The sequence below is a fragment of the Plectropomus leopardus genome, chromosome 1 (assembly GCF_008729295.1).
Source record: "Plectropomus leopardus isolate mb chromosome 1, YSFRI_Pleo_2.0, whole genome shotgun sequence".
NCBI lineage: Eukaryota > Metazoa > Chordata > Actinopteri > Perciformes > Serranidae > Plectropomus > Plectropomus leopardus.
In genome coordinates, this window is record NC_056463.1 from 26,070,581 (window position 1) to 26,094,081 (window position 23,501).

General features: G+C 41.4%; 1 protein-coding gene across 1 annotated transcript in view; it reads left to right on the forward strand.

The window, feature by feature from the left end:
- The first annotated feature begins 9,201 nt into the window (after window positions 1–9,201).
- Window positions 9,202–23,501, forward strand: part of LOC121943399 (MAM domain-containing glycosylphosphatidylinositol anchor protein 1) — a 203,372-nt gene continuing 189,072 nt past the window's right edge. Inside the window, exons 1-2 of the mRNA XM_042486927.1 lie at window positions 9,202–9,375; window positions 10,618–10,707. Coding sequence (XP_042342861.1) covers window positions 10,641–10,707 — 67 coding nt within the window. The 5' untranslated portion in view covers window positions 9,202–9,375; window positions 10,618–10,640. The remainder of the gene's footprint in view (window positions 9,376–10,617; window positions 10,708–23,501) is intronic.

Consider the following 23,501-nt stretch of genomic DNA (forward strand, 5'->3'; position numbering starts at 1 on the left):
TTACTTATACCACTCAAACTGAGGCATTAAATACACAAGCTGTGCACCCACATTCTTCCTTTTCCTCCCTCACCTGATTGTTTCCTCCTTTTCACTGTCTGTCTCTGTCTTAACCCGCCTCCCTCATTTCCTCCTTTTTCTTTTTTCCCTGTCCTCTCCTCACTCTTTTCTCACCTCATCTCTCCGTCTCTTTCCTCTCTTTCTTATCAGGGCGGTGGCGGCTGCCTCGGTAATGAGGATCAGTGTTGTTTTAAACATGAAATGGTGAGAGGGCCCGGCGGGGCGGAATCAATAAGAGCCATTACCTCTCCTCTCTAATGATGCAGCCCCCCCCCCCCCCCCCCCCCTCTTCTCTCCGCACACCACCCCTTGTCTCAGCCCATTTCTACCCGCTATCCGATATCGGATGGGAGGAGGTTATGAATTATCGAATCCCAAGGGCAATGTGCCTCGCCGCCAATTACCCAGTGAAAAATGACCCTTTCTTGGACGTAAGTGTGTGTGTTTGCACCCAGATGTGTGTGTGCGCTTATGAGGTGGGTGGAGAGGTTGACACAGACCAGCTGGTGTCACATGCTCGTGGACAGCTATGCCTCCTCTCTGTCCAAAAACACCCTCATGCACGCACACGCTTACTTAACTAAGGCTGCACATTGTGACTGATGAGGATCATTGTTTTCTGTGTTTACTTTGTTTTTTGGAGGCTGTGTAGGTGTAGCAAATTATCCATCAGCTTAAGAGGACTACAGGATGTCTGCTACTACACACTGGGGAGAGCTTTTTGTGCTGGTGGTGATCAGTCTCACATAATACACCATAACTCCAGCAGACAACAGACATTATACCAAAGCAAAAGAGCAGAGTTTTTGATAGACATCGGTTATTAGCCATCTGTCAGTGGTCCCCATTTCTATCATACTGCAGCCAATCTGTTAATCATCTCAGCCCATTTTGCTACCCTTTGCAGTTTTGTTCTCTCAGTCAAAACAACGATAATAGTTTATATCTTCAAAACTTGTTTCTCTTAAAAACTGCCAATGAAACATGTCTGCCAGTTTGTCAAATTGCCCTCAGTCAAGATAATGTATTGGAAGAGGAGGTTGATCAAAATGTGAAAAGCATAAAATACCAGCCTCCTGCAAATTATGTTCACAATGGACAATTGTGCAGTAGTGATTTGTGTTAAATGCCAGCATTCAGTGCCAGTGAGGGAGCTTGTGGGCCCATTGATTTAGCTCAGTGCATCAGTGAGGATGTGGATATCGTAGGTTCCTAACTTTTCTAACCTTAAAGGGACAGTTGACACCAAAATAAAAATTAATGATTTTATCTCTTACCTATTTATCAGTGTAGATTGTTTTGGTGTGAGCTGCAGAGTGTTGGAGATATTGGCTGTAGACATGTCTGCCTTTCCTCTAATATAATGGAATTAGGTGGCACTTAAAAACTCATAAGTAAAATCTCCTTCCAGAAATCATGACCCGATTATTCAAGCTAATCCACAGACCTTGTATTAAGCAGTTTCATGAAGAACTATCTTCCTCCCACCGCACTACATCTGCTTATTGTATCACTGTGCAGGAGGAGGCGTACATCTTCTGCTAGCTCACCTAGCACCACTGAGCTAGCTAACATTACAGCTCAGCCGAAAACGAAGCTATTAATGTTTACGCCACGCGTAGTCACAGGCCTTTCGTCCATGAGTAGATGCATCCTTCCTTCTGCGCAGTGATACAGTTGGTGGGTGTAGTTTGGTAGAAAGAAAACTGTTTCTATGTGAAACTACTCACAACGAGGTCTGTGCATTTTTTTTTTAACTTTGAGCATCACAAACTGATTGCCATTTAGTTCCATCATATTTGAGCGATGGCAGACATCTCTACGGCCGATATCTCTGACACTTGGCAACTCACACCCAAACAACCTATACTGATAGATAGCACTACAGGTAAAAGGACTAATATGTATTTTTGATTTTGTATTGAACTTCTTCATTAACCTTACCTTATCTGTTCCTCAGTTACAATAATCAGATATAGGAGAAATATTAAATCAAGCACATAATCAATGGAGGTTCAAAGGGATGAGTTTTTCCTTATCCACCAGAAAACCATTTTAGATCTAAAATTGTGTTACAGGAAAATTAAAAATATATATATATATATATATATCTATATATATATATATATATATATATATATATATATATATATATATATATATATATATATATATATATATATATATATATTAGATAGATAGATAGATAGCACTTTCTGAAAGTCATTTTCTTGTTTCTTTTTGCATTTATTGTTTTTTTTTTGTTCTGTTTAATTTTTTTTCTTGTAACTTTGTACTAATTTCTTGCTAATTTTTGGGTCTTTTCTTGTTAAGTTTTGCATTGCCTTTTTCCCATTTTTTAAATTTTTTTTGAGAGAAAACAAGCAAATTTGCTGAGGTTTCAAAGGGTTAATATGTGCTTATAGAACCAAAATAATAATGCTTAATCTTCGCTGTGTATTTGGCAAAAACTCCCATCGTCTTTCTGTCCTCAGATGTCGGTTTTTAACTTCTCTGGTATCCTGAATCCTGTCGGCCCTTTGCATCGTCCACTTTCCTTACTCTCCTCTGTATTGGCGTGCTGAGTTGTCAGCTTGAGATGCCTGTTATCACATCTTTTTTTTTTTTTTAACAGAGTTACATTGCTTTTCTTTTACTCAGTGTGTCTGCCGCGCACACACAAACACACAGACACAGACAATGAAATTATTGGCAGTCTCAAGTGTATCTTTTCTGTCCATTTAACTGTTTCTATGTGGGGAAGTGCTTGCTGCTGATATACAGCACTTTGAGGTCTGATTGAATTACACTGATGGGAACATCAATTACTGAGTATGGTACCAGAAAAAAAACTTAACCAGGCACCACAGATCATTTTACAGTCTGCAGACTCTGCTGCACTGCAAAAATAAGTCTGAGCTGGAGATAGAGTACATTTAAAGACGCAAGCAAGGATTTTATCTATCTTAAGATGTTAATTTTAGTGTAGTTGCTCATAGTAGTTCCAGTGCTCTTAAAATTTATGACAAGAAAATATTTCTTTATGCCATTTCCACATATTTAAAGTTAACATGTATGTGCCAAGCCACTAAAAGCATTTTGTTTTGCCTTTCAGTAAAAATTGTATTTAATATGTATTACATATTAAAATCTTTTTCATGGTAATTTTCCTTAAGTCTCTTTTTCTATAACAAATAGTTCCTTAAAATAGCTCGACATCACTGTTAAATGCAAAACTGTGACCCCATACATCTGTTTTTGTAAAGTTATTTAATAATGTTTGAATAATTTGAACATTTTCAAAATGTATTTGTGTAAAATGATTTGGATGGGGATGAGTGGTGGTGGTGGTGGCATTGTGGTATTGGGTTTTTTTTTAATATAAAGGTATCAATCTCTAATCCTGAGCATGTTTCATAAATTTAAATTAATTCAATTGTACTTTGTGTGACTATCATTTTTCCTTATATAATTAGATAGGTACCCTATGGAGCCCCCCCCCCCTCTTTTTTATAAGTGGGCCCTCATTTTGAAAGGGCATGTTGGTAGTGCAATTCATATGTGTCATGCACAGATTTCACCATATGCCACTGATCAGAAGGTGGAAGTAATGCAACAATGTGCCAGCTAAGGCAATGGAGAAGACTCAGCTAGTGGGTGCAGAGTTGAAACTCCTAAAAAAAAACAGCTTTGCAAATGTTTTGTGAGAAAGAGAGGCATTTATCTAACTCAACAGAGCTCAAGGATATACACAACACATTTTGGTGACTAACACTAAATGTAAACATAACTTTTGCTTGGTTGCTAGAAACCTCCACAGGTCACTTTTAATCTGAAATTAAGCAATATTGCATGAGGAGGTGTGTATAAACGTAATTTGAGCACGACAGTGATGCGGTCAGGACCGAGGCGTTTCCGCAAGCAGATAACAAATAACTAGATAAAAAATCTTGTTATCTAGCAAAATATTCTGCTTCTTGATGCCGTTTAGACTTTCACGTTTCACTGCGGTCCTAATCACTTTCCCATCATGCCTACATTTTGACTCAGTGGTTTTTAGTTTGCAGATAAGTTTGCTGTTTTCTGGTCATACACACAAATTTCACTTTACATATCTGTGAAGAACATGGCAATTCATTCTGATTAATTTTGCCTTTGTGTTAGTTTTTAGTTTACACCATTAGTGAGGTGGCTTTTACTTTTCATTTTTTCAGCTGTATTTAAAGGTAATTACATTTTGTTATCAATGTAATGATAATATTTTACTTGCTGCTGTCCGCTACTTCTATAACTGCGGTAATAAATTAATGTCTCCAGGAGCAATTATTCAGAAACGGCAGAGTAATCTTTTTAGTGCTGAGGCAGGTGTGCTGTAATGCATATTTGAGCAAGTTCTACAGGTCTTGTCGACCAATCAGATTGCTTGGTTGGAACAACTTATATAATAATAATTGAACAATAATTAAATGAAACACTACAGCCATGTTCAGACAAGAATGGCCCTACTAAAAACAGAAGTCTTTCCTTGGCATTCAGATTAAAAAATCTGTGTTCATATATTAACATCATAAAAATGATCTTCATATACACGGATCCTCAGAAACAACCGAAAATGCTGTAGCGTGCATGCTGAGCAAGTAGATAGCAGTGTAACTTTGTAATGACCCACCATAGAAGAACACCACAAGCATGCGAAATGCGGCCATGACATCATCCCTCTCACAGGATCCCCGCATTGCCAGTTTACACGGCGACAGAGGAGGTTGCAAAAGATTACGCTCTTGCAAAAGTTTGTGTTTTCAGGCCCCCAAAACACAGCTGTTGTGTGGACAAAAGTCTGAACCATAGCAAAGGTTTTATGCAAGACCGTTTGCCGTGTAAATGGCCCCTTCAGTTAAAAGTAAATAAATCCTGAAAGAAAATGGTGTATTTGATCTCTAACTGTCGATGTCCATGTAACAGTAACTGTGCAGCTCCACCAACTTACTCAACAGTAAGAAGTGCATCTGTGAGAGTGTGCAGCAGAATCATAATAGTGAATTTGGCCGGTACAGTGTTTTGTTGTGTTCACTTCTTTGTTGGCTCACTACATATTGCAATTATTGCCTCTCTCAGAAGCATTTTGCAATTCTTTGAAAAAACATAGTTTTGTGTAGTGGGATGTGTGTGTGTGTGTGTGTGTGTTTGTGTGGCTGCCACCCAAGGTTGTTCCTACAACATGTTGTCTTTTGAGATTCATTGCCTTAAGCAGCGATGATGCGCTCTCAGCAAGACATGCCAAGAGTGCTGGCTGTAGCCCAACATGAGGGGCAAAAAGGAAAGAAAGGGAAGGAAAGAGACAGATACTTGAGCCAGATCCCATGATTTTGTTTACTCTGAGTAAAAGATTCATTTGGATTGAACGAGCTAAGTAATTACTGAGTGTCTTGATTCTGTTTTATGGATGTCAGAAGAAAACCCTGAATGTTTACTGCTCACTGTTGCCCAGATTGAAGTGTACAAATGTTACCGCTACTGTATGTTAGTCACAGAGCAATCAGTGTTAAAAGTTTGTTCTTCTAAAAACTTTGCTCCCATTGGTCATGATTATGATTCAGCTGAATAACAAAATAGCTTAAATGCTCTGTGTCTGGTTATTGTGACAAGAGTGAGGAATAAATTCATTTCTTTCAGTGCTGTATGCAACATCTAAGTCCCCCAGTTTAAATACCTAATTTAAAACTGCAAGTTCACTGTACTTTTATGATTGAACCATCATAATCGAAATGGAATTATTTGAAAAAGTTTAATTCTGTTTAGCGTGTTTCAGACTGTCACATGAGGTTAATAAACGCTGCATACACCATGGTATAGGTGTATACTCAATTCTGATTGGCTGCGATGTGTCCATTAATTCCTAATATCGTTGTAGGACACTTACAATGTAGTCACAGTAAAACTGTATTCAATATTTGAAGTTAATGTGCTGTGTGGCTATGTATGTGGTATGAGCGTTGCACAGTTGCACGCAATTCAGTTGCTACGCAGTGTTATTGGATTCGAATCTTGCAAGCATAACATTCGCTTTCTGAGCCAAATGGTTCTATGTGCTGAGCAGACTAGAAATATCTCCCGTTGCCAAGTTGTATCTAAGGATAATCGGATTTACTGGAGTAGTGAATGTTTTCATTGCATAAGAACCTTACAGAATGGTAACGATTGCTCCAGGTATTAGTCAAAACCTCAGGTGTTACCAGCTAATGTGGGAAAAACTTTTGATCTTGATTGCACAATGCAATTTTCTATTGCACATGACCATGGTATAAGCAGGATAATGCTCTCTGAGGTATCCATAAGCAGGAATTAATGGACAAAGGGGTGGCCAGAACTGTCCATTGCACAGTGGCGCCCCCGCGAAGTCGATTAATTACTGATAATGGACACCTCGTCAGGCATTATCCCTCAGCTATGTCAGCAGAAAGAAGGCATTCAGAGTACAGACCACTTTGAAGTTTCACATCAGAGGCTGTGACCGCCTGCAGAAGTATTTGACTGGAAGGGTTGCTAGTTCTAATCCCACACAATACGGGGAAATGTTGACAGCTGAAGAGAATGAGGAATGCTCTTCACTGCCACAACAACTGCCGAGGTTCCCTTGAGCAAAGCACCCTTAGCTGCACCAGTGAAGCTGGATAAAAGTCTCACTGTAAATTACTATAACTGTGTTTGGACATTTATGCCTTATACTGTGTGTGTGTGTGTGTGTGTGTGTGTGTGTGTGTGTGTGTGTTACTTATGTTGTTTGTCAAAAGAACAACATTGCCCCAACATTGTGGGGACTTGTCTTCCTTTTGGGAACATAATGTGAGTCCTCATACTGTAAATCATTAAATTTTAGGGTTAAGATGGGTTAAAGTTAATGTTGTTGTGTACGATGTTGATGATGATGACAGTGAAATGGTAACAATAGCAGTACATTTTGTACGTGTGTGTTATACTGTAGAAGTGACCTTCATGGCGCTAGTCCTGATGCTGCATTATTGTGACTTTTGTGACCTGTTACTGTTGATGTATTCTACATTGGAAAAAGGTTATATTATTAGGAGATGTTTGTCATATTTAATGCTCACTGAGTTATTACAGGCTCTATGAAGTTAGGGTGGACACTTATTAATCTTCCTGTGGAGCTTGAATGTACACAGGTGCAAGTCACTCGACCTCAGATTAATGTCAGCTGTCATGTTTCTGTGTCATATTGTTTGTACTTTTATGTGCTTTTCCTATGTTTTTACAGTTGCTGCAACACAAATAAAAAATAGAATTGAATTGAAGTGGTATGTAGGATAAGGTTGGGGGTTAGGGTTAGGCAAGTAGTGGTTAGGGTAAGTCTGTAGGAAATGTATGTGAGTCAATGTAATGTCCACTGAAGTGATGGAAACACACCTTTGTGTGTGTGTGTGTGTGTGTGTGTGTGTGTGTGTGTCTAATTAAGTTAAAATATAAACTAACAGATGTAGATATTCTGTGGGATATTAATGTTATATTATCTTATGCAATTATGCTGTAATTTAGTAATAGGTGACATACACTCTCCAACACGACCATTCTCCTGAACTATAGTATCCATGCGCTCAGTATTTAAAGCAGACTAAAGCAAATATTTACCAATAAGATCTGCAGTAGATCCTCAAAGTTAAAGTATGGATATTTTTGTCACACAGAAGTTTTTTAATTAAGGAGAACTAGCTTGGTATTGAATAATTTTTTTTAGTTAAAACCTGTCCTCGTGAAACACGTAGGCTGCTGTAGGGTCAAAATCAAGGCAGTGAAATTGATTCCATTGTCTTCAGTGACAGATTGCTTGCTCCGCTCTGATAAGCAGCCTGCTTGATATTTAAAGTGTCCATTTCATTCAGTCCAGCTGCGAACAGAGACACTGCTTTGTGATAAACCAACAGCTCTCGTGGAGAGGCCAGAAATACAAGGGGTCCCTTTACACAGGACGCTTTAAGACCCCCCCTCCCACACACACAGACACACACACACACACACACACACACACAGAAAGCGCGCGCCCGCACATGCATCCCAATGGTGGCAGGGAGCTGAAGCACGCCCCCCTGTGGCCACGGTGGAAAGAAAAACCCGCCGGCACAATGAGTGGAGAAACAGAGAGCGAGTGGGGGCAGCCGATGCAAGTGTGTGTATCTCTCTCTCTGTTGTATGTGTGTGTGTGTGTGTGAGAGAGAAAGTGCGCGCGCGCGCGTGTGTGTGTGTTTGTGGGGAGGGGGGGTCTATTTTTGCTGTCATAAATAATTGGTCCACGGGGAGGGGCGGTGGTGTTAAGGGCTCCTCCATTAGGCAGAAAAACTTTCGGAGCGCCTTTCAGTTCTAATTGGCACCGACGATTGGTGGCACCGCAGCTGGCGAACTCCACCAAAGAGTCGACAACAGAGAAAAACATAAAAACCACCGCTGCCCCCTCGGCTCTTAAAGACATCCTGTGGCACCCCAAAGGGTTGGAAATCTATTTCAGACTGAATGAGAGACCGGTAAAGGGGAGAAAAAGAAAGCGAGAGAGAAAGAGGGGGGCAATGTTGTTCTTTTGACAACCTGTTCAGTGTGGAGCTGTGAGGCTTGAGCGCATCTATGTGGAAGCCTCTGTCCTCCCTCCCCTCCCCTCTCTCCATCCCTCTCTCTCCCTTCATAGACAGGGGCGGTCGTTCTCAGTCTGCGCACATATTCCACTTGGCCAGCATCACTTGGAGTCCACAGACACAGCGCTGATTGAACGAGTGGAGGGGAGCTCATTTTCAGAGCGCATGATTGTGTTAGAAGGGCTTCACTTGACTGTCACCGGTCAGAGGCAAAGAGACAGAGACAGTAAAGACATTTCAACCACGCCTTTAAAAGTATATAACCCACAAAAGAGAAGACGGAGTACGTAGGATTTTTTTTTCCAAACTAGCCTTGCTTGAGTTTTTCAAAAGGAAGAGTTTTTTTTTTAATCTTTGTGAAGAGGGACTCTCGTGTGGACCTGAGCAGCGGTAAGATTCCGCTTCTCGTCGTGCGTAAAATAAAGTTTAACACACCAAGGAGATAATTTGAGAGGTGTGGGAGCTCTGCAAACTCTCCGTTAGACTCCCCGGGAATTGTAAAGCTCACACCGGACACTAACAGGAGGAGGATTTATAACTTTTTTTAACGCATTTTGTGGAAAGACACGGAAGCGGGTTGGTTGAACGGGGAGCGGAGGAATCCTCTTCGTTGAGCCGCGAGGAGTGCGCGCTGCGCTGGGTAGCAGACTGACCCACAGGACGGCACCTCGGAGACAAGGTAGAGACGCGGTAGGAATTACACGCCCGCACGCAGACTATGCTTTATTTTTTTGTCAGGATTACAGTGAGTTTGGATCATGTCTGTTTGCATATAAAATAATTAAATGTGTGAACGTTTTAAAACACACAGTATTCAGTTTTACTCTGTTCTGCCTCAGTGCCAAATCTGACCTTTGCTTTGTAATCACAGTTAATATGCCTTACCGGTGACGTTCAAATTTTGGTTTCGCCTACCCGCCTTTCTTTAATTTGCATCATCTCTTTTTACGCAGGCAATATAACGATCTACAGGACTACATGTCAGTATAAGCAAGTCAAACTCAGCGCACCCTGCTGACATTAATGCAGGGTATTAACTCACACGCATGGTGTGAAACTTTGATCAAGTCGCGCTGTCTCATGCAACCTGTCAATGCAGCCGGCTCAGTGCCGCTGCACAAAATGTGTGAGGGTCAGGCGTCGGAGGAAATCCTCATGTTCGGTCAGAAGAGTCACATAAGAGGGTCTATTAGCCCCTTGACTCCACTTGCCTCTCATCCTTTTTTTCTCTCCAGCTTTTACACAAATTGTACAGAGAAATAAAAGGCATGTGGTGCATTTAAAGCCGGTGCTGCAAATACCAGCATAAAAGTGTGTTTTTCTTTTTCAATGGACCTATCACCCTTTTGCTACTGCAGAAACACTGCAAAAATGATCATATTGATTTGAAAGCAAAAGCGTTGTGTGCATGTGTGGGTGGTTGGGGTCTAACGTGCATGACCCCACTTGTTGTAGGTAATCCTCCATGAATACCGCAGTTGTCCGATCCTTTAGTTTTCTCCTGTCCTGACTACACCTGCCCCCTCCCTCCCTCCCTCCCTCCAGCTCCTCCAGCTCCTCCTGGGCACCAGTGAGGAGGAAGTTTAGTCACGCTTAACAGCAGACAATCTCAGATTCTCAAGCACACACAACAACCCTGCTCGTAAACTTTGTATAATCCACGATTTGTGATTGAATTACGCGTCCCTTAAGTCGAATGAAACCATGTAGGCTGTGCGTCGGGGAGCTGAATTGCTCTGTTATATTATTTTCACGGCTTAAGGGGTTGAAGGAGACATAATTGAACATGAAAAAAACAATTCAAAGTACCTCTTCTTCCCCTCTGATAACAATCACTCAGCAGTTGTTTGTCACACACATCTGCAGGCTTTTCCTCTCCGTATTCACCTTCCCCTCTCTCTTTGTCTCCCCTGTCTCTCAGGTTATGACGGAACTGAGCTGAACATGGAGCTTTTCTGGATTTTCTTATTTTCTAGTGTCTACCCTCTTGCCTGGGGCCAAGGAGTTTACGGTAAGATATTTACAAATGCATTCCTATTATCACATCAATGCATGCTTTATTAGTGCAGGCTGACTGAGCTCCAGTGCAGCCAGCGATGTTAATTTGTCCAATTATTAGCCCATAATCTTAATTAAGGGCTTCTGTGCGCCACATATTGTCCACGTTTCAGCACCACACGCTAATAGGAGGCAGTAATAATAACTGGCGTTTAAACTACTGCGAGAATAGCTTTAGGGAGATCGACAGCAAATTAACTTGAAAGGGAGATATTGCTTCTTAGAAGTCGCAGGAGGCGGCTGGGAAAACATCCAGCACTGGAGTGAAGGGGGAAACCCACCTACTGTAAATCCAATCTAATTCAAGTTTTAGGCTGATATAAATCTTTATGGCAACAATCCACATTAGGCCTGCAGATTAGTTCTTTATTACACAAAGTACGATCGAACTTTAAATTATTGTTCAAGGTTTACGGTTATTACTGAATAGTGGTAGTTTGGCCACTGTTTAACTTCACACTATGTCCCTCTTACTGCACACACACACACACACACACACACACACGCAGACAGACAGACAGACAACAGGTTTCAGCAGGAGGATAAGAGTGGCAGAGCTCTCGGAGACGTGGCTCGCCTTTCTCAGGTTAAACAGGACAGTCACACTGTGCTTTTGAGGGATAAAGCAGAGATTTGTTCCCTCTTAAGACTGCCTCGCTTTACTACAGAGGCTCAGTTTCTTCAGCTACGGGCCAGATATGCATCGTCCTGTCCCTTCGGGCAAGGCAAACACACAAAATGATCTGTCAGCTTTGATACTTTGATTTTGATGTTTGAAGGCATGTGGCAGCCATTGAAAACAAGGTCTGTTTAGTCATAGTAGCATGGAGTGCTGTTGTCATAAGCAATCCCGCAGCCTGCTGTCACGCCGAGAAATGCTGACAATCTGTCATTTGCTGAAGCATGTAGGCCCGTGTTGAGGTCCTTGCTAACTAATCAGGCTTAGACTGCCCTAATACTTCATGCTGCAGGTGACTTGTCAGTATTCCTGTAAATTATATCTAACTTGAGTGCATAGTGTCCTTTATATTTTTAGTTTTGACCACCAGTTGAAGTATTATTCTGATGCCTTCATAAACAAAACAAAGGCATGTGTTTTTATCTTCAAAATCAGTTGAATTTTAGTGACCTACAGTCGCAGTGTGTATGCACTGACAGTGCTGCAAGGCCTTTTTTTTTCCCATTACCTGGTTTTATAGGAAATGTCAAGCATGGCGGTATAATGAAAAAGAGTGTACCTGATGCACCTTAGCATCACACTTACCTAGGATATTTACCTGTTCGTGCAAGCCTTATCCGCTGTGATAAAGCCAGGGTTTACCATAAATCTGTTATGTTCCTTCCAAAAATATTTTCAGCTTTTGTATTTGAGATATTTCAGAACAAAACATTTTTAAAATATTATGATAACCAGAGCCTACAATGCCAGAAATCATTTTGTAGGAGTGCGTGTTTCACATGTTTTCTTCTCATGGAGTGACTTTTCTGATCTAGTTACGCCGTCCTGCAGACACATCTCCAGTTTGCCCTTGTGCATTCTTGTCCTCATTTTTTCTCCATAATAACAGTTTTGGGTTCTCTACAGGGTGATATACTGATTGTCATAAAGAATTTGTGCATCCGTGCCTCATGGGCTCTGTCACAAATATGTAGCGGGTCAGAGCAGAGAGGTATGCAGTCAGTGGCAGTGGTGAAGGCTGTGATAATATATGTTTTTTCTAATTTTTTTTTTTCCCAGTGTAATACCTTATTTTCTTGTGTGCAACAGCCGCCTTTCATTCTCTGCTGAGGGACCAAAAGTCCCAAAGCTTTGTGGGAATCACACTGGCCGGCATTCACAGGCCCCACATTCCCGGGTGGCTTGTGTGGCGGCAGTGCTCAGCTGTGCATACCTGTGCAGCAACAGTTTTTATGTATGGGTAAATCATCATCATTAAAAAGACCAATTCAGACAGAACAAATCGTTTCACAATTTGCACAATTGCGGCGAAGAACACAAGTGGGGAAGATTGGGAAGGGAGCCAATGAGTTTGGCACGCTCGCTCGCTGTGCATGCAGATATGCATAAAATGGTTTCCCTCACTTTGGAATTGTTTAGCACTTGCTCCAGCAGACAGATGCGACTCACCGTCCGTCGGGAGCCCAACGGTGTAAGCGTGCCTGATTGATGTCAGCGCTTTGGACGGCTGTGAGGTTCATTTACTGTAGCCTTCTCTGGGGTGTGTTTGGATGCGCGCATTTTTGTCAGCTCGCGCTTGTGAGGCTGTGTGTGCAGGTGTTCGTGCTCGTGAGTGTGAGTTATGCCAAACGCACGGATGGATCTGAAGCGTGTGAGCCTGCGAAACCTGTGAGCCTGTGTGTATGCGTGTGTGTGTGAGTGGGACGTGTTTGTGCTGCAGACACACTTTTCTTCCCACTGCAACAGTTTGCTGGCTCAGCAGGGACTTGTGGATCAGTCACTGTTTCTCTTGCAGCAGTGTAGTATTGATTGTACTTCTGTGAATTTTGATAGGCTGTCAAAAAGCTTGTAACACCTGTCTGTCAAATAGAAATTGGACAGACAAGTGCACTGAGGAAATGCCATGCCTTATTTCAAAGGAAAAAGGAAAAGCTGCACACCAGATTTTGTTATAGCGTTGTTATGCAGGTCTATTAAGATCATTTTATATTATGTATTTTTTATTAGAGTGCTCTCCTCCAGGGTTGAGGATAAGCATTTTATATGCATCTCCACATACTGGTCACAAACATCCTCGCATACATATACAGCGATTTTCAAGTTCCATTTAATCTGGATATACTGTAATCCAAGGCATTACAAGCCTGATGTGGCATTCTCATGCGGCAACTCTTAACGTATTTAAGGATTAGGGGAGGTTCAGAAAATTTTGAGACATTCTTGAAGGATGTGACTCCTTGCATCCGGAGGACTCAACAGTTACAATGTCAATACAGACAAAATGTACCAGAAAAAGTGTCTCTCCATCTTCATGGTGCCGCATTACATCACACTGTGCGAGGCAACAGAGTTCACAGGGACACCAAATTATTGATTGCTCGACAAAGTCACACAAAACCATTAGCCGGTGCTGTAGATGGAATCCAAGCTGCATTAGCCTGCAATATGATGCTTCATTATGTGCTTGTTAACAGGAAATTTAATGAACTTAAATCAATGATTTTGCTTAACAGTGTTAGATTTGAGTAAGGCCCTCGCAGCAGCTTCAGAGTTGAGGCCTTGCCACTGGCCATAGAACAAAGCACTACAAGAGATGCAGAAAGTGAAAAAGTTTAATATGCCTACATTGCGCACAAATTTAACATCACTTTGAAGATGTTGCCCAAGGAAGAATGAAGGGCTTGGAATACATTGCTATTTTTTAAATTTGCTGTCTGCGTGTATGAGCATGTAGACGAGCACCCGACATTTGGTTGTCGTCTTAATGTGGAGCTTTACTCGCTGCAGTACATTAGTTTGCTGTGGCACATGGGTTGAAAGCCGGTGACCTAGAAAGAGATCATTCCAGGTTTAACTGGCCTGGCCACTGGCTCCCCTGTGACTTTAACTCTTCCTCTCCCCACATCAGCACTTTTTGTTTGTGTCTCTTTTATGTCTCTTGCTACTGAGTTTATTTTGGATGCTGAATATTGCCCTTTTCTAATAAGCATCCATAATTTATTGGTGGCTCTGAGGCAATGGAGGAGGGGAGGGGAGATGGTGATAGAAAGAGACTGAAGCATTAAACTAGAGATGATGATAATCTCTTACCTCCCACAATCTGACACCTACTGTTCTCCTCTCGCTCTTTACCTCTTTGCTTTATTTTTCTGCTAGCTGTACTCACAGGTGTACACACACACACACACACACACACACACACACACACGCACACCACAATTGTTGAATGACCTTTTCCTCTGTATTAGGTTTGATTAAAAGTCCTTGGAATTATTGTTAGTCGTGCTCAAACAGTTTTTCCAAACTGTCCAAATGAATAATAGATAGACAGTCAAATACGGAAGTAAAGGAGTAAAGAAGAAGAACTAAAGTAAAGTAAGTAAACCTAAAAACAAAGATTTACCCACATCCTTTGTTTATTTTGAAAAGAGATGTTATGCATTTAACAAGCTGAAAGTGTACACTTCCTATGAAAACGAAGGTTTATTTTGAAAAAATGCAATGCATGTAACAAGTGTAAATAGACATGGTGTCCCTGAGTATCTATAACTGAAGCTGGAGGGTACCAAGAGCATCAAAGTTTGACTTTAGGGCCACTGACCAAAGCGTTGGTATTTGATGAGTTGGGACTGACAGTGTGTTGCACAGACAGACAGACAATCTGAGAAGAGACATGAGAAGCATGTAAATATTTAGCCATTTCTCTTTTCAGAAAGCTTAATTGTTTGTGCAAGATGGTTATGAAATGTGGTCTTTGCACAGAACAGATAGGAGGTGATTGGATGTCAAGAGATAGAGAGCTGTTGGCAAGTGTGTTTAATGTACATCAGATTCTGCATTATTAGCCATAATTAAAATTTTTTTTTTCATGTAAACCAATTTACCTATTAATACAGGGATGGTGGTATCTGCCTGCTCCCTCTCTTTGTCTCCGTCCCTCCCTCTCTTTGTGTCTGTCTCCACTCATCTCTGTCAGTCCCTCTGATCCCATCCCTTCTGCTAAAAATTTTAGCACACATGCTGCTTTAATTATCTCGTCTTGCTCCCATTTCTTCCTCACATTAACTAGGTCCATTGTGTGGCGGTGTTGCCCTTGCTACCTTAATATTAAAAAGGTCATTACTTGAGAACATTCACACACAAAATACAATACGCAGCCCCCTTGTTTTGATGCTTACTCAGCTCATTCTTTGCCACTATTTTTGGCCTTGATTTTCTCCTCTCCTCTCCTCTCCTCGTATTTTTCTGTATGGTTGACTGGATATTAAAACCTGACAACATTTCTATTAACCTGCAGGTCAGCAGCAAAGCCATAGGCCTATGCGCCAAAGGCCAAAGTGATATGTTGACTGTGGTTTACACTAGCCCTGCTACCTGGGGCTAAAGGATAAGAGTGCTAAGACAACGTCTTGGGAGGTCTGATTTATCACCTTGCTTCCCACCAGTTACACTCTGAGCCTGCGGTGGGCACAAAGCAAGGGTAGAGGTGGGCAGTCTGGCACACAGGGGCCCAGAGTGAGGTGCGATAGTAATGTATCTCCTTAGAAAGCAAAGCCTAGCAAGTCGTGGTGGCATATATAGGCGTTAACACTGAGGTGTAAGCTGTCTGCCTGACTTTTACGTTTTTCTTATAAACTTGGGGAATGGGATCTTCTTGTCAAATGCCCGACAAAAAAAGCAAATAAGTGTTATTCCCAAAATGTCAAGCTATCCCTTTCAAGAGGTACATTTTAATAAAATTATGCACTAAAACCCATTGATTGACGTGGTTGATTGTGTGACATATATCTTGTCTGTTCGCTGTCAGCCTTTATTATAAAACCCCTTTGCCAGTCCACAGTGCTTGAATAAATACAGATTGATGGACTGATTGAATTTTATTATCTACATTCCCTGAAGACGTTTCCGTTTTTTCCAAGTTAGGAGAAAGAAATCAAAGATAGAAGTTTGACGAGAAGGAGGGAAATGTTGAGACTGCAGGCTCCAGCAGTGTGCGTCTGTACCAAAGTGCCAACGGAATTATTCAAATTTTTTTGCTCACAGATCATCGCGTAACCCTCCTTTCTATCTATTCATTTTTATTTCTTTCTCTGCCTCTCCATGTACTCCACTCTCTTGGATGATGATGTTCTTGTTCATGCAGGTCACATCCACACACATATCTCACACACAAGAGCCCACGCACAGTTTTCCACATGCGCATACAGACATGCACGTGCACAAACATCTCTCGCTGCATTTACCTTTCGTTGAACTCATAGATCATTACCTCACTCTCACCCACTCTCATGCTTCTGTACCAGGATGTTAGTCAGTGTCAGACACACACACACAGACACACACACACACACACACACACACACACACACACACACACACACACACACAGTAATAACACACAGGCCCACACACACACATTTCTTCAGATGAGAGTGGTCCAGAGCGTAACAGCACGACGTGGGTGCCCTGTGAGTAGGAAAAACTGTCAAGGAGACTTCACTTTTCTCCTCTGTAGTCTTGTCACTCTGTCAGACATTATCAAGCACCTCTTACTTGCTCAGATTCATGAGGGAATATTGACGTATGTGTGACTGTGGTCTTGTCTTTGTACACAATTTATGAATGCAAGGCCATTTAATAGTCTAGTTACTGTAGCTAAGGTTAAAATAAAAAAGGCTTTTTTTTTTAGGTGTGTTTATTTTATTGTGTGGGCAAGGACTAATTATCTCAGTGACTTTAGAGTGACTGAATAAGGCTTTTTGTGTGTGTGTGTGTGTGTGATTGTGTGTGTTTGTTTCCATGCATGGACATAAGAGGGAGGGAACATTTGGCATCTAACTTATTCATAAAGGCGACAGGACGGTTGTGAACAGCGGTGAGAACATGACTTACATCAGAGACCGTCTGCCTCCCCCTGCACTTCTCTCACACTGTCACTCTCTTTCCTCTTCACTGCCTTCTCCTTCACCCTCCTGTTCTTTGTCTTCACCACTTATTTCTTACTTTGGCGTCATTCTTTTTAACAAACTTTGTATTTGAAATGTTTTTGCACGTTTTAGTTTGAAATTCCAGGTCATGTTTGAAATATAATTTTTAAGCCACTATGTGTAGGATTTTTTTTTAATGTGATTTTTTTTTTTATCTTTGGAAAAAAATAATTACTCCTCCAGTGAAAATAAATGCAGTTTATGCCATTTTTCTTCAGTATTGCACCAGTGTCTGCCACAGTGTCTTTCTTGTTGCTACTATTGTGGATTTGAAATAGCCTGAAATTGCAGGACCAAATTGTAGATGTGTTAGCCTGGAATCTTTCAGTATATTTTAGATTTTTAAAGAGCGTTATCAACAGCCATAGATCAAAATAGCTCTGGACACAATTGGATAGACCCTCAATCAAACGGAGCAATGACATTATGTAGCCCTGAGCGGTGGACAAATGTAAACAGAGCACAAGGTTAAGAGATGAGCTATAAAGGTGTACTATTAATATGTCTGTGCGCGAATTTTGCTGTTGTGTTATCAGAAAATGAAAAAAAGTATTGTACAGGCCTGTACCAGACTCAGATTTATGTCAAGTGTGTCAAATTCTTCAGTTCAATACAAATATTTGACAATCTGTTTTTCTTCCATATAAAGTTTCAAAGTTTCAACAAGGTTATTAATAATAATAATACATTTCATTTATAAAGGGCTTTTCACAAACCCAAAGACACTGTACAATAGATAGAGCGTTTCAAACGACAACAACAAAAGACAAAAACATAGCAACATAACACAAGCATATCAGAAAACACACACATCACAGTCACACTTTAAAAGCTTGTTAGCAGGATGTTCAGTGTGACGATGACGGTCAATTATTATAGTAAACAAGCCAATAGCACTACTGACGGATCGCAAATGTGCAACATTTTTTTTTTTTTTTTTTTGGTGAGGCTAGATGTCAAACAAAAGCCAGAGACTTTGTCATATTAAGTTGTTATGAGCTGTAAACTAACCACTTCTAAGCAGAGGAGAGACGATACTGTATCTCAGTGCAGGGTCACTTCTCCTCTGTGTCAGTGCTTTGTGTCTGCAACTGCTTGTACCAAAGAGTAGCGTGAAAGTCAAGAGCGCTCACCCTGCAGTAAAATCTTGGGGCTAAAACGTCTCCACAGCACACTGCCAAGCCAAAAAAAAAAACCCCTTGCATTTGCACTGGAGGCTTCACATTGTCACAGGGTTGTTAGTTATATATTGGGCCATATTTGGCTTTAAATCGAGTTGTGATGCCACAAAATCATTCCCATGCGTTTTAGAGATTTCAGGTGACCACAGAGAAACTTCCCCTCTCTGCAGATACATTTAAAAATGCCCCTCTAGTATCAAACATCATTCAGCAAAGTGAAGCTCAAACATCCATGTTAAGTAACAATATGCAAAACAGTATTGTGTGAAGATTTGAAGGTTTGAATGTTTTTTTCATCAACAAATGATCTTAATGGTATAGAAAACAAACCTTATTTCCATGTAAGCTGCTTAGAATGTAACAGTTAAGGGTTAATTTTATTATTTTTGGTTATCTTTAATATTTTCTGACAACCCCTAGCTGCTGGCATCGGCACACTGTGCCTGTCTTAAGAGTAGGTGTAAATCTCCTCAGGGAGCTTTAAATTGTTATTGTTGACTCACACTGAGCAAATGGTGAGGTTTCACAGTGTGCAAAGTGCCATGCATACAGCCAGCCATTCTCGCCGCCTGTCGCACCTTCAGCACGGACGTATATTGATCTGTCACTTCACAGAAGCCTGCACACAGCTCCTGACTGCCTGGGAAAACCTTATCATACAGATCTGATCCGACTTTAAGTGTCAGCAAACACACACACACACACACACACACTCTGCTAAAACCACACTTTTTAAGACTGCTCCTCCCACATATGCTCTGCCTCTCCCTGCGGTGTGCGCTGAAAACCCCCGAACAACAACAAAACAACCACAAGTGCCGGAATTGGTCGTGTCCAACTAAACTTTCTGACAGCAGGAAGGGATCAACACTGGAAATCTATCTTCTGCTCCTACACACGTCTGGCCTCAATAATTCAGCGATGCGTGCTGCTTGGAGATCTCGTCCTCTCTCTCTCTAGTTCTCACTCTCAAACTTGCTCGCTCTCAGCAGCAAACTACTCTCCCCCTCCTGCCCATGGCGGTTTCAGTTAAAAAAAAAAAAAAAAAAAAAAATCTGGCACTTTAAATGTTTGAAATTTTAGCTTGCTGCTCTCACACGTTCCCGTCTTTCTCCATGCATCTCAGCTGGCTCAGAGGAGACGGGGTATAATCTGTCGGATATGTTAAAAAGTCCCCATGTTGTCAGTGTAGCAATTTACCTGCCACAAGCTACACATCCTGATCCCTGTCCTCCTCCCCCTCCTCCCTCATTCTGTCTTTACCCATCTGCTAAACTTTTACCTGTCAAGAAAGATGTTCTTGTCATCTTCCTCTCTTCCCTTCTTCTCCCTTCTCTCTGATCCTCTTTTCCTTTCCAGCCATCCATATAGCTACCCTTAACATGTCAAAATGGGATAAAATGTACCCATACATCCTCATTCCATCCTAATTCTCTCCCTTCATCCAAACCCTTTCAACACATACATCCCTTTAACTCTCCTCGCCGCTTTTCCTCCTCGCTTCTTTCCCCCTCTCCCTCCTCACTATCCTTCCCTTTCTTTACACCCAGCACCTCTCTCCTCCAAAGCCCTGTCATCTTCTCGCTATCATCTGCCGATTCTGTGGCAAGCATCCACCCACCTCTCCACTTACTGAATATATAGGACATAGCGCGCACTGTCATTGAAAGCTGGAGACAGGCTTTGGGAAGCAGGGTGGAGGGCTGACACTGGGGAGCAAGCAGACAGCCCGCACTATAGCAGCCACCTCAGGAAATGAGGGCAGAGGGAAAGGTGCATCATGAGGCGAGGGGGTTTGATTTGGGTGGAAGTAGGTGACACAAACAGGGGACTGTAATTTAACAGTTGTGAATTCAATGAAGTGCTTGTTATGTTATATGAAGAGATGTGTAGTTTAAACCCCGACTGGAATTTGACAGTAACAGAAAGAATGAGTGTAAATTTAGTGAATTTTATGCAAACCTTGCTACCTAGTTCACATAAAGTCCAGCTGAGTGTGGACGACACATCCTTTGACTGGCGTACCCCCACAGCCCGACCAAATAATATCAGCTACCCCCTCATCCACACCATCTGTCATGTTCCAAATGAGTTCATTTTAATGGAATTTAAACCATAGGTTATTTGGTGGTGGGGTTGCATTGTAGGTAATGTAGGTGGCAAGTTGATATATCTGGTTCCTTGGCAAATATTTTTTTAAAGATTATTTTGTATGATTTTTACCTTTACAATAGGATGACTATAAACTGACAGGAAAGGGGCAGAGAGAATGGGGATGACACGCTGTAAAGGGCCGAAGATTGGAATTGAACCTGGGCTGCTGCGAGGGACTCTGCGTATATTGGGTGCTTACTCTACCTTTTGAGCTAGAGTTCGCCCTCTGTGGCATAGATTTTGATACTTCAAAAAACTGTCCATCATGATTTCAACAATGTTGAGTGCAATGCTAAATCTGTGGAGTACTCTTTGAAGGTGTTGAGTGTGTGAGTGGTGTCAAGTGCAGTTGTGTATTGTGGCTGGCAGTTGGTAATCGTATTTGTGTGTTTATTTCCCAACTAAAATACAGGGGTACATTTTTTCTGACCATATCTAAATTTCTGTTTGCTCAATTTACTACTCCACAATCTTTCCTTGAACCCCCTTGGGCACATGTGCTGTACTCCTGGTTGGAAATCACTTGATGGAAGTCTTTTCTAATCAAAGTCTTGTGAGATGGAAACGATCCAAGTATTAATTTGTGGGAATGTTAGAGAGCTCACAATGTAACAATCTTGTTGAAACGAGCTCAACGAGGACAGGAAAAACCCCCCAAATGAGATCTGCTATTTCCAGGTGCATGTGTGAGAATATCATTTCTAACTCAATCACTATGATGCCTGTGGCTCAGAGGGACACGTTATCCCACATAGAACATAATTTCTCTACACACACTTCATTTGAGGTGGAGGTGCTTTTCAGCAGGGTGATGTATCAGGTAATTCACACTTTGATCGAAAGACACCAGAGATACACCCTGCAGTATTCTGATTCGTCAGCTGATCTCATGGCCATACAGCCATAACGCAGACAGAAGCAACAGAAGGTTTTGTGAGCAGCTGGGATGTACATATTTTAAGACACTTGAGGATTTGAAGTGATCTGGAAAGAAATCAGAGTTAAATAATTTCATGGGACTGACATAACTTTGTTTCTTGGAAATGTATCACCATATTTATTCATCAGCAACAACACCTTTCCACTTCAGGCATTATAACACCGAGGCGAAGTTGATGAGATTGTAGCTGAATTTGACATTCAATAAAATTACTTGGATTGGGCTTATGAAAGAAGAGAAAAAGTACACGTGGCAGAGCGAAGGGCTCATATTGAAAAACAGAGCGAGACACAGCAAGAGTGACATTGAAAAGGGCAGGGCCAGATACAGAGCAGCTAAAAGAAGAAAGGCTTCCCTAGAGACACAGAGCTAGACCAACATGGGGCTCAGAAAATGAGAAAGAAATGGGAGGGAACGAGCCAGTGTGAGAGAGCGAGACAAAGTCGGAATGAGGCTGCGACCTAAACTTTATTTGCTTTAGCTCAGGTATGAGAGAACTTCAGTCAAATTTTGGCAATGAAACAAATCTGGTTTCCTTTCCTGTAACTTCAAGGTGAGATTGATGGACATATTCTTTGCTGAAACTTTTCACCAAACCAGGAGAGAATTCATGAAAACAACATCTGGAAAAATACAGTTCAGCTTGCATTTTACTTCAGTTTAATTTATCATCATATAATCATATTATTCTGTGTGTCCGTGAATGCAGCACAGCAGGCAAAGTTTTCATGACCTTTTTTTTTTAAACTCTGAAGCAGTTTGTTTGCTTGGTGGATGATTGATCTGTAAAACCCTTCACAGCTGATCAGACCACATCAATGGATGGCAGGAGCTTTTGCAGTTGTTCGTAAGTGATAACAAAGTTTTAGACTCCGCAGAATGAATGGTTAAGTTTCACTTTCAAAGCGTCTGAAAGTCTGCTGCTCCATCTGTGCCCCAAGTGCGCTGTAAATAACCAAACATTATATGTATTCCGATAGCACTCTTAATTAACAGTCCAGCTCCAAAAATCTGTTCATGGCAACATCTGAATCTTAAGTTACCAAAGAAAAAAACATGAGCACTGTCAAGTTTTCAGGAAAAGAAAGGCAAGCACATATTAGCAGCTGCTAGGCCAGCATCTGAAAAATTCGGCTCCCAGTAAGAACCTCCTAAACAACACTGAAAGAATCCCAACCGGGAAATTCACGCATGGGGGAAATTTTAGCTAGTTTCAATCTGAAATCGTCATGGCTAGATGCCACTAAATCCTACACACTATTCCTTAAAAACTTTAATTAAATTTTCAGAGTTGTTGCTGGTTAACCTTTGAGTGAATCAGCTAATCATCTTAGCTGTCTGATTTTTGGCATTGGTTTGGCCAACGAGCCAAGCTTAAGGACTTAACATTCAAATGAAGAGCTTCAAACACTGCACACACAAACACACCGCTGTGGATCTAAAGAGCTCACAAAGATGGAGGCTGAGACTTCTGAGACTTAGTTCATCCTCGTGAGGTATTCACAGGTTGCAGAGGGAAAATGTGTCAGTTATAGGTGCTGGCTTACTACTGCTTTGGCTTTTATCAGAGTCTAACTATCCTCATCTCTTCCCTTTCCCCTTTCTGTATTGGGAGCCTTTCTCCTGTTCTAGTTACGTTCCCCGTCTCTTTCTTTATCTTACTCTTTCTCACCTTTTAAGGCAAACACAGGAGACTAGAAAAAGCTGACTAGTACCTCCAAAACAATCTCCTCCTGGTTTTCTTTATCTTTTTTGGTTTTCTCCCATCATGATTACTCACAACAGGCTCTCTCCTCTGCTGCATTT